This window comes from Benincasa hispida, chromosome 5, assembly GCF_027475165.1.
Source record: "Benincasa hispida cultivar pf3 chromosome 5, pf3_genome.v1.1, whole genome shotgun sequence".
Lineage (NCBI taxonomy): Eukaryota > Viridiplantae > Streptophyta > Magnoliopsida > Cucurbitales > Cucurbitaceae > Benincasa > Benincasa hispida.
Window position 1 is genome coordinate 60916458 of NC_143482.1, and position 12044 is coordinate 60928501.

General features: G+C 36.1%; 1 protein-coding gene and 1 long non-coding RNA gene across 2 annotated transcripts; one reads left to right on the forward strand and one right to left on the reverse strand.

The window, feature by feature from the left end:
- The first annotated feature begins 7287 nt into the window (after window positions 1-7287).
- On the forward strand, window positions 7288-8308 carry LOC120078461 (uncharacterized). The gene is made up of 2 exons (XR_016529482.1): window positions 7288-7399; window positions 7721-8308. It is a non-coding gene; the product is annotated as an uncharacterized LOC120078461 (long non-coding RNA).
- Window positions 7936-10632, reverse strand: AMS (basic helix-loop-helix (bHLH) DNA-binding superfamily protein). Its single transcript, XM_039032728.2, has 8 exons — window positions 10513-10632; window positions 10231-10410; window positions 10073-10142; window positions 9924-9992; window positions 9046-9771; window positions 8567-8857; window positions 8304-8480; window positions 7936-8154 (listed from the first exon to the last, which is right to left on the reverse strand). Exons 1-8 carry the CDS (start codon window positions 10599-10601, stop codon window positions 7936-7938), a joined length of 1821 nt encoding a protein of 606 aa, XP_038888656.2. The 5' UTR covers window positions 10602-10632.
- Between the last annotated feature and the right edge of the window lie 1412 nt (window positions 10633-12044).

Sequence of the window (12044 nt, forward strand, 5' to 3'; positions counted from 1 at the left end):
TTTGTGATCCAATCAACAAATCGAATCCCTCTCAAGCCAATGAGAAGGTGAGGCCTCTTGTTCAAGACCCATAATCAACACTTAAAGGGAACAACCTCTCTACTAACCCTAATCGGTTAGGAGTGAATTCCCTCTTGCACTCTATGTTCCCAGCTATTCATCCGGTCTTATCTCCAAAATGGTAAGCTTATTGAGCAGAGGCAGTTGGTCTACTCTCACCGTTTGCAGATCAAAGGATAATCCCGAACAAACAAGAGTTCATAGTTAGCTCAGGATTAAGGTTAAGTTACCTAGGTCATCGCTTTGAAATTGTCAGTCTTAAACAGTAAACAACGTTATAAAATAAGAGTGACAAGTTTCATGGTCTGATCTTGCACAAAACTCATTTTCACAAGAAACCCCCACTCCTCATGTCTCAACATGCACGAATTAGTATCACTTCATATGTAGCACTTTACAACACTTTGTAACAACTACAGGGTAGGCTGTAAACCCCGAATTCTAAATTTCCTAGATAAGTATGTTTAGCCAAAGAAATGATATATTAAATATCCAATAAGTGAAAATTCATGTTATTTATAGGAGTTATAGAGAAAGGAAAAGAAAAACATATTAAATAGGGAAATTCACTTATTGGTTTGGCTGGAGGCACTAAATATGGGGTGACATGGCAGTTAATCCTTAAACTCAGGAGGCGGCAGGAAGATTAAAAGGAAGAGGAATTTCAAAAGCTTGGTTTCGGCAATCTACATGAGCAAATTTAGTGAAATTAGTGCCATTTGAAAGCTGAGAGAATCTAGTTTTTGAGGTTGTCTCGCTGGAGAAAGATTACAGGAGAAGAAGAACAAAAAGTGATGAATTTGCAGAAGAGGCAGAATCTCGGATTAATCAGGGCTCGAGTTGAAAATTGGAAGATCTAGGCTAAACCATAAGGAATTTTCGGCTGAAATTTTGAGGTAAGAAAATTAACTCAATTTTAAACAAGTTTTTAGAAGGAAGTTTCTTGAAAAGAGTTCAGGAGTTTGAGTTATAAATTCTTGAAGTTAAAATAGAGAATCTGTGTAGAAACAGATAACTGCTTGGGAAGAACAAGCAAACAGCTCACTGTGAAGAGCGAGAGCGAGATGAAGAGGATGAGGATCTCGCTCAGAATGATAATCTTGCTGATTTTGTGATGAGAATCTTGCTCAAGGAGGAAATCTTGCTGGAAATGTGGGCTAGATCTCGTTGGTGAGAAAGCAAAGATCATTAGAAAAGGTGAGTATCGCTAGGATGGAAGTTTGTTAAAGAAAAGCTTGATCTCGCTCATAATGAGGATCTCGCTCATGATGAGGATCTCGCTCATGAGGATCTCGCTCATGAGGATCTCACTCATGAGGAAGAATTCACTCATGATGAGTATCTCGCTAGTAATGCTGTCTTTGTTGATGAAAGTTCCATTAGAAAATGAACTATTTGAGGTATTTTGCTAAGAATTCTAAGTAGTTTAACCGCGAATTATGTCCTTTCAGGCCAAGAAGAGCTAAGAGAGATGTATAACCCGTTAAGAGTCTCGACGAGCTGTGAGTGACTATGTGATGATTTAATGTTTTAATGATTTAGAAACTATGATTTCTTTGAAGTTATTTCTCATGCTAAGTGTTTAAATGAAGTGACAAGCAACATATGTTTGAAGCTATTTCTCATGCTAAGTAAAGTATGTTTTCCATGGAATTGACATGATTTAAATATGTTATCTTGTCCAAATACTTTCAGCATGTTTTAGTAACTCCATTTTTATGATGAACTAGTATGATGATTTAAGCACTAAGCCTTAGTGTTCAACTAAATGTTTATGGCTAGTTATATGACAGATACTGAAGGACAATGAGAAGGTATCCTAGTCAAGTACCTAAGATATGACGATACTCAGTTATAAGCACTTGCATGTAAGTAATACGACGTTGAGGGATTGAGCAAGGTTATTCTCATGCTAAATTTTATGTGATTCCAAGCAACTTATTTCTATGATTGAAAGCATGATCAACGCATGATGTTTACTAATGTATGAGTTTTCCAAGTATGTTTTCCATGTCTAATGCATGCTAGTGGTTTTTACAAGCTAGTTCAACATGATTTAAGCCAACTTATTTTACAAAGTGTGAAGCATGCGTTAGGGTTAAGCTAAGGTTGAATGAAGTTTAATGTATTATGTTTTAAATACTTAAGGTTGTCAAAGTACATGCATTGGTATTCCTAAACATAATGAAAAGGGATACTGAAGGTAGGGAAGGTATCCTAAAGAGTTTTCTACACTATATTTGAGAGCTATTCTTTTAATGCTCTTCGAGAACTTGATAGCTTAAGTGAGCCGGATACTGAAGGTAAGGAAGGTATCTGAATAAATGTACCTAAGGTGTTGATGGTACATAGAAAACTCCATGTGCACGTAGGCAGGTCTGAATGAGAGGCCGAAGTATGGGTCTCTTGGCCGATAACAAACGTTGGTAGCTAGAGCGATGTATACTCATTCTCAACTAGGAAATAATGATGTTTAATGGTATTCAAGGGTTGTTATCAATGTTTAAGTTTAAAGGAAGTTGCTTGAGATGCCCATCGGTATATTTAAAGAGATCGACATAGGGATCTCCCCTAGCCATATTTCAGTATGAACAGGTCGAAGTAGAGGTCTCATCTGGCCATGGCTTGGCATTGGGAATTAGAGCAATGAATGTTCATTCTCAACTAAGATTCAGGTTTCAGATACAATGGTTTTAAAGGTTTTATGTACAGTTTGCTTGGTATATTTTAGTTCCAGTATTATGTTTTCGAGCTCTCAGTTTAAGCATGAGATTTATGTTTTTATTAAGTCACTCACTGGGCTTCTAGCTCATGTTTTCAAATATTTTCCTTTTCAGATAGCAGTCAGTTCCCAAAAGACTTTTCTGCTGCTGCTCTGCCACTCAAAGAAACAGGTTGAAGGAAGCGCAATTGAAGACCTATATTAGTTAGTACACATATGTCTATCTAGTGGCTAGTATTCTTGATGGGGCTCACTAAGTTGTAATATCCATGTATAAACAATGCTGTGAAACCCTATAATGTAAATGTGTTAAGTTCTGAGTTAATATGTATGTATTCAGGGTTTGAGCAAAATTTAACAGGTTAGATAGGCAGTAAGTGCCAGCAAAAGGGTTGGTAACTACTGCAGTCACCATTCCATCCAGATTAGGAGGGTAATATGGTGCGGAGTATGACATAGGCCGCATCCAATAGTATTACCAGAATAAGGTACCTAACTTTATTCATATACTATAGATCATTTTGACTATTTACTCGAACCTGATCCACTTGTATGTCTCCACATAAAGTTCAAGTACTCATATAATAGTCAAGGGACTTAGGTTTATTGGATTTCTAAAAAAAAAACAATATATTCAACAACAACTTTATCGAATTCTCAGAATAAGTTCTAACGTTCACAAACCACGAGTTTTAGGACATAAAATCCAACACATACATCATACCGATCATATCATATATAATCGAATTACCTCTTGTCAATTTGAACATTTCAAATCAACACCAAGAACTGATCCTCAATTGAATCCACTGAGCTACCAAGGGGACCTTATGGACTTGTAGCTCGAAGCTCCAAGGTATGTGAATAACTGACTAAACTCTTTAGTCACGGGATCCACCATCTGTTAACTGCTAGGTACTCTACTAAAGACCGACAGCTGAACTCTCCTTACCACAGATATATTATGTGTTCATCTTAACCAATTAGCAGTGCGAAAACCCTTCACAGATCACTGGTAAGTACAGCTCGACCAATAACCGTTATGCCCCTGTAGTTACATCTAACTCCTTAATTACCACTGATTCCTCTAATAAACATAAGTCATAGTCCTACTATGACTGAGTCCTCTTTTCCAAAGAGAAGTTTTGGCCACTATATCCAAGCCTTGGAATCAGCCTTAAGGGAGCAATCTCATTTATCTCTACTTCAGGAAAGGAGTGAACTCCATCTTGTGTAAGTGAATTCCCAGCTCCCAGATTAGACAAGTCCCCAAAAAGATAGGCATGTTGAGTTGGCAATCTGGCCACTCTCATCCATACTAATCAAAGGACCGCCCTCAAAGGTAGAAGTTCCCAAAACACTCAGGATTGAGGTCGTGTCACATATGGTCGTTTAGTTGAGATGTAAGTCTCTAGTATCAATGACGTTATATACAGAGTCTAGTCATCTCATGGTCCGGTCTTATACAAACTCTTTATTTAGGACAACCTCACTCACACGCCTCCACATGAATGGTCAGGATCTACCATCTTTAGTAGTTTACAACACTTACAAATATCTACAAAGTGGGTCGTATCCGTAGTGTCACCAGGATCAGGTATCCCACCTTAATCCTTATACTACAGACATATTTAGGTTATCATTTAAGGTATGATCCACTTGTATATCACATATACATGCTTAAGTTTACATAAGATAACCATGAAGCTTTGTTTATTGGATATGAGTAAATGCCAAAATGAAATAACTTATTTTATTCATCAAACAATGTGTATCATTGCAAACAACGAGACTCCGGAAGAATTAGGACACTAATCCCAACATAACAGAAATTGTACATACAATAATTACCTTTCATTTCATAATGATGGTGAGAATGTGATAGTGTAGTATAGTTATATTCTGCTGAACTTCACAAAGATTATATCAAACGACCGAACATGTGGCCGTTCCAAAAAATAAATTGACAAAATATATATTTTTTTTTATTGAAATATTAAGTGGTCAATCTAGTGGGTTCGAGCAATAGGCATGTGTTGTATCGTAGCCATGTCTCTTCTGGTACAACGAGGAAGAGGTTCTTCTTTTGTATGTCCGTGCCAATTATATCAATTAGGTCACATCTATCATCCTCAGTTAGCCCTTCAATACCAAATATGGCCTGAACTATCTCCTTCTAACGTTCAAATTCTAGCTCATATTTCTCGATTTTCCATGCAACGAGTCTGCCCACAAAACATAAGTGTACAAAAACTAAATTTAGTTGAATACTGAAAACACTTTCAATGGATAAAAAAGAAATTCATTGATCAGACGAAAAACACCAAAAAAAAAGTTGACTATGTACGAAGGAAGAAATTACAAAGCAATCCACAAAACATAAGGAAAAATAGTGATGCATAATTTTTTATTCTAATTATTGAAATCAAATCAAATCAAATAAGAAATCATACTAAAAATTAGAGTGCTGAATTTTATAACAAATCATCATCGGCCTCAAAGGGGAAAAAAAGATAGAAAACGAACTTGTTGTGGGGTGGATTGGTCCTCCACCAAACTCCAATAACATGGTCGGTATCCCCTACCAAGAATTTACTCGTTGTCCAAGTTTGATGAAAAATAGAAAAAAAAAAGGCAAGGGAAGGACACATATTTATTATTGAAGCGACAAGAGGCAATCTAGAAAAAAAAAAATAGGAAAAACAAAGACAAACAAAACATATATAAGTAGGGGAAGAAAGAATAGAGACAAAGAAGTTAATATGATATAAATGAAAAAAAAATATAACAGAGACTTGGTTGTAATAACATATCAGAAATGGAAAAAAATCATAAGAGACGAAGAACAAATTATAAGAGTAAACCTTAGTCATAAACATGCAAGGCAAAAAGATGCTCAAAATGATGGGAAGCTAAATCAGAACATAAACGAACCCGACAAAGTACAGAGTCAACAACAATAGGAAAATCAAGCATACCAAGATGAATAAACTATGAGGGAATCTAGATGAGAACTACAAATCCTAAACTAGAAACCAGGTATTTGAAATTATTTCATATCTAACAAAAAAAAAAGTTAGATTTGCAAACCAACAAGATGCCCAAAATGACGAGAAGCTAAATCAGAACAAAAAACGAATCCGACAAGGTACAGAGCCAACAACAATCGAAAAATCAAACAAGCAAGGACGAATAAAATATGAGGAAATCCAGATAAGAATGTACAAGTCCTAAGTCAGAAATCAAGTATTCGAAAAGTTTCAGATCTAAAAAAAAAAAAGTTAGATCTACCAAAAAATCATTCATATCTACAAGATATGAAGAAACAGCTATACAAAGAAAATCGAAGAAGAGAAACACATCGTTCAATAAGAAAATGCAAATATAGAATAAAGTCTGAGAAGGATATAACCTATACGAGCCAGAGGGAGGAAGAAGAGACTAGATGAAGGAAAACAAACCAAACGACCAAAAGAAAAGAGAAGATGAGAAGAGAGAGAGGTGAATAATAAAAACGCATGAGGGGAAGAGAGAGAGATAAAATGGGGAGAATAATTAAAACACTTGGAAAAAGTGGTGCGAAACGGGGAGAGAAAGTGGTAAGTTAAAACGGTGAGTTTGTTTTCTTTTAAACAGACATCAAACACCGAGTGGACTTTTTAAACCCACCTAACCCAACTCTAGTGGGGCTATCAAACAATCCCTAAGTGATAATTGACGTATGTTACTTCCTTTGATTGGTGGTTTAAATCTTCATATCCTTTTATTAAAAAGATTGTTAAACATACTATTGACCAAGAGATTAAAGGTTCAAATTCTTTGCATGCATTTGGAATAATAATAGTACACTAGAACTATCCACTTTTCATTAATTGTATTATATTATTTATGTTCTCAACAATTTGCCTCTCAAATGAAGGACTACCAAACTTCTCAAATAGTTATCCACTCTTACTCAATTAGTTTAACTATGGGTCATTATGACTATGTTATAGTGGCACACCAAATCTAATTAAGCCAAAGATATGGCTCTGATACTCGCTCGAACATATGTCCTCCCAATTTTCCCTTAAATAGTCGATCATTCGTGTTTATTCTAAAGCATATGATTATATCACCACGGCACACTGACACATTAAGTCAAATGCATGATTCAGATATCATTGATTCGAATAAAGGACCACAAAAGCTTCTCCCAAATATTGTGTATTCTTGAGCATAAACCATAAAAAAAAACTCTACTTTCACTAGAGCATAACCCCCTCTCAATAAGCTCAACCACAAATCATCATGACTATGTTATGAAGTCACATTAACATGACAGGATACCACTTGTTAAGAATATTGAAATTACTCACATATCTTCACATTTGTACGATATTGTTCATTCTATGCCTGAGTCGTTGTAAAATTATCTTTTAAAATTACATAAAAAAAACCTCATACTAATGGTGACATTATCCCTCAATTAGGTAGATATAAATTTTCTCCTTCATAACCCATATCCAACATTATATAGTAATATGTAGGTTAAAATATCATAACCTAAATATTTTGTACTTTGGGTTTTGTTCGATCTTAGGTCACAATCCTTCGAAACTTAATTCTCATGCAAATGTAAGTGATTCTCTTTCCTTCACAACATTTTCAGATTCTTGACATTTTTCATTGGTACCCGATTTGATTTTCCATTTCTGCAATTTTCGATATTATCCTGCTCGGATTGATGCTTTAGATTGATTGAAATGACTTCTTAAATCTTTGGTTTGCTCTTAAACTCGACATACTTGCGATGGTCATGTTCTTTCTTTTTCTTTCTGCGAATTTCTGCAATTGTATAGACCGTTAAAAATAATTTTAGTCTCGATCTTCTGCTACTAATCGTAAATTTGTTGGAGTTTTGATCTACTGCAATAATCTCTTTTCATGGTGGAGCAGAGCTAACTGGGGCTAGAGTTCGTTCATATGGCTTCCCTCACTCGTCGCTAAGAGGGAATTGATTTTGATTACTCGACAGTGTGCTTGTGGATTTGATTTGCGTGTTCATCATTCTTTATTATGGTGGATGTAATAAAAGTATTAGAGAGAACAAATAAATATAGTTTATATTTGGTGCTTTTGCTGAAGGATAGAGAGGGAAGAAGAACTAGGAATTAATCATCAAGGAGATGTAGACGTGAGTTGATAGCTTTGTCTTGAAATGAATGTTGGGTCTGGTGCTGATGAGGGTGGGGGTGGGGCGGGTAGTCCATGCGGCTTCCAATGCATTCTGGTGTCTTGATTATTTCAGACCACCCTCTGCATGGGTACTTTGTTATCTCCAGCAAGGAGTCTCTAACATCATCTGCTTGAACCATTTCACTGTCCTTTTTCTGCCACCAAAATGTTACTCAAGAAATGTGATGATTGAATCATTGTATTACACCTTATAGGATAGTTCTGAATTTTTTTTTATTAGTTTGAATGACTGACTTCTTTGTAGAAAGTATGCAAATGTTTGGAAAATGAAAAGTTTGCTTACCCCAACTTTGAAAACATTAGATACGAGGCCTCTATAGCTGGTCACATTTGCATTTGTTACTTCCAAGCCAAGAGCATTTAAGGCCTCCATTAACCTCATAAATCCACCTCGCTTGTTCTCACAGAAAACCTTTACAGAGAACTCGTTCCCATCAATCTGTGCCACTTCCACTTGCGGCTGCAATTATTTAATTTCACTTCTGTTTTAGCATCTGTAGTGCATTACATCAAAGGAAACATACACAATTAACCTGTAATGTGTACCTCCATCTGTTGAGTCTTGTCATGGCTAGTACCTTCAGTGTCCTGATGATTTTGCTTCAAAAGATTTCCACTTCCTAGTACTCCTATATGGTAACTGTTTTGAGCTTTATCGTTTTGGCTCAGAAACTCAGGTAGTTGGACACTATTATGGTTTCCATTGTTTCCTGAAACTACAGTCTTACCATTTTCATCATCTGAATGTTCTTCCAGTTCATCTTGGAGTTCCTTGACTTGCTTTTGCAACTCCTTCACAAAATCAATTGCATCACCAAGTATTGAGGCTTTGTCCATCTGAGAAACCCACAGAAACCATTTAGAAGATAATGTAAACATCAATTCGTTATTTTTGGGATATATTTAACTCAAACAAATTATGAGAGGAAACTGAGTTAAACTGATTTAAGTGCAAGGGAAGCTGTTTTGTTTAATTTCCCTTGATAAATTTCCAGTGATCCAAACAAGGGTTTAGTGGTAATCACCTTAGAAATTTTGGGAACCAATGCTCGTAGGTTATACAACCGCTCATTTAGTTTTTTTCTTCTCTTCCTCTCAGCAACAAGGTTCTTTGATTTAGGACCTTGCCCAGTCCTCCGGCGGTACTTTGTGATTGCATCATCTTCATCATCAATCCGATCACTGCAATCGGAAATTGAATCAGACCTTCCATTTTCATGTTTGACCAAGTCCTTTTCTTCCCCTTGCTGCTCTTTACATGCAGTGTTCTCCATGAACTGCACATGAATGTTTGATGTGTTCATTAAGGACCCCTGCACTGTATCCACCTCTTGGAACTCATTTTCAGCTGAAAACTTGTAAGGGTTTCCCTGTTTATCAGTAAGGAATGAATCCTGTGAACCTTCATGGAAGATTTCATTCTTGTTTCTGTTTTCTGAGCTGTAACTGAATTGTTGCAAGAAGTTCATAGGAGAACTGCAGAGGCGGATTCTGTCTAATGAGATGTCATAACTCACATTGGTGTTTTCTAATTTTTGTGCGGCTGAACCTGGTGCCTCAAATTGGTTTTCAGGATCTCCTAGAACAGCATTCTGATCTGCTGCAAATGGCTTTGATTGGATTCCGTTTGTTGCATTTACATCAACGGAGAAACTTGTTTCCATGTTGCTTGAATTAACAATGGATTCTTGCTCCATCGAAATGCTGCATTGAGTTGTAACAAAATCTATGACATGCTGATCTTCAGATGCCTGTAAGAACAGAGAGAATTTGTCAAGTACATTATAGGAAAACCATTATGCTATCCTTCAACTCAATCAAATAAAATGTGTTGCTGCTGTTTGGTTATTATTGAATTCCACCCCTTCAAAAGAATAAGATTACTAAGAGTGTCTGTCTATACATGTTTAGCAACGAACAGCTCCACTAGTCCAAATGGAAATGGAACTAATACTCTGGTCCCCACTGTTTCCTGCAAAGAGAGTGAAAAAAGTGTAAGTTCTTTGTTGCAACATGTAGTAATGTGGTACTTTCCCTGTAAATGCTACTCACATCCAGTGCGGTTGAATCCGTGAAGAGTAGCCATTTGGGTTCATTTGATAGCAACGTCTGTATATAAATCCTGTTCAACGGAGAACAAGTGAGAGAAAGAGAGAGGGAGAGAGGAAGAGGAAGGGGGTATGTGGAGATGAGAAATATCAATGTAATACCCAGAATTTAGAGGCATTGAACATGGCAGCTGCGCAAGAAGATCACAAGAACTAGCCCTTGGGTGTGGACACATGGTGTCCCTACATGGAATGACTTGAGAAACAGGAGGCACAAGTTGTTCTCCACCATTTTGATTATTCTCTGTCCCAGCACAACAGCAATCCATCCATTCAATACATCTGAAACAGAAAAGAGAGCTTTAGAGCTAGTGAGAGAAATAGGGTGAATCCTGAAAGGCTAAGATTAGGAACGACGAGAAAGAAACAAAGTAGTAACTCTACCTCTGGTCTTGGCTCAATTTCCAGAGAACGCAGTAGTCCCAGCTTTTACTACCCACAAGGGGTCTTAGTCTCTCCATCAGGTTTTGCATGATGCCAATGTTATGATTAGAATCACCTGCATTTATTGATAGAAAGCAGAGGATATTTAGAAATAGCATTGGAACATGCCAAAAACATCTCAATAATAGATAGATTTGGTCAGGGAATCATACTCAGAATTATGTACAAGAAAGTAAAAATATTAATGTAGAGTACAGGTTTGAATGAAACAGTTTCCTCAAGTACATTCACAAGCACACACACACAGAGACTGCCAAGGACCTAGAAGACCAACAGTAAGGATTCTCTCCAAGTTTCTCTCAAAACCTTTGCAAGGCAGAGAAAAAAACAAAGGTAAAGATTTCAAAACAGTTCAATTGATAGCAATAGTTAACAACTGGACCATAGGAATGGCATCATACCCCCCAAAGCTTATCAGACAAAAACCCACCTCAGACTAAGGGCCAACCAAATTTCCACCTCCTTTTGGTATTTGTTTTTAGAAACATAGAAAGAAATAGAATACAAACAATCAGCTGAAGTAGAAGTAGTACTTTTTGTTCTACAATTGTTTCTTTTTATATAATTGTTTGTTGGTTCCAATTTTGGTAGGTGAACTGCAGTCCATGCATGAGAGAGAGATAGAGAAGGAGAGGCTTTTTAGGATATTTTTTTTCCTTTCAGTTTCTTAAAAGTAAGATGGATTAAGGGAAGAAAAATGTATATGAGTTGGTAATGATGGGAGGAACAGATTGCATGAGCTAAGATACCCTAACTGCCTTGCTAAGTTTATTTTTATATGCATTTCTTTTTAGTTTTTGCATCTTCTTTCATGACTCTCAACTACTCTTTAAACATAGCCTTGACCCAAAACTGAATGTTCTGCTAACATGTCATCATTGTTAAGGATGTGATTGTATTAATTGTATCCAAACAATTTTAAGTACTTACAAGCATGCTTACATTTACATACTTTATATATCAAAGTGGCCACACATGTGTATATCTGTATTTCTTTTGATCAAGAGTTTCTATATGAGGTCATGGACTTTGATTGGGATTTTGTAAGTGATTATTACAGCATTATTGTTCAATAATAGTTTCGTTTTTAGTTTTTCTGTTTTTAAAAGCTATCTTTGATTTTTCACTATTTACTTTTGTTATGAAATTGACAATAAAAAAAAGCCAGTAAAGTAAACCATAGAAAAGTCGATACAAAAATTTACGTGGTTTGCTAATAGTGTGTTAGCCATGTCTACGGACAGAGGGAGATTAGTTAGTATCTTTAGATATCAGATAATATAGATTCAAGGACACTAGTAGAGTTAGAAAGTTTATATATAACGAACTCATCTAAACCCTAGGGTCGAAATCATAAATAACATAAATACACATACAAATTGTAAATAACAGCGAGGTCCTGTGCTTGGTCATTTGGAGCGTCACATAACAGATTCAAGGTATTCCGACGATTTGGTATATTTTTCACTTTT

What these genes read in the sequence shown, in the direction of transcription:
- AMS (XM_039032728.2), bottom strand. Translation starts at nt 10,601, where the DNA reads ATGCAAAACCTGATGGAGAGACTAAGACCCCTTGTGGGTAGTAAAAGC. An exon ending in CGGATTCAACCGCACTGGAT is followed by an intron (nt 9,993 to 10,072) that starts GTGAGTAGCATT and finishes CTCTCTTTGCAG; the next exon opens with GAAACAGTGGGGACCAGAGT. An exon ending in CTAATGTTTTCAAAGTTGGG is followed by an intron (nt 8,155 to 8,303) that starts GTAAGCAAACTT and finishes TTTTGGTGGCAG; the next exon opens with AAAAAGGACAGTGAAATGGT.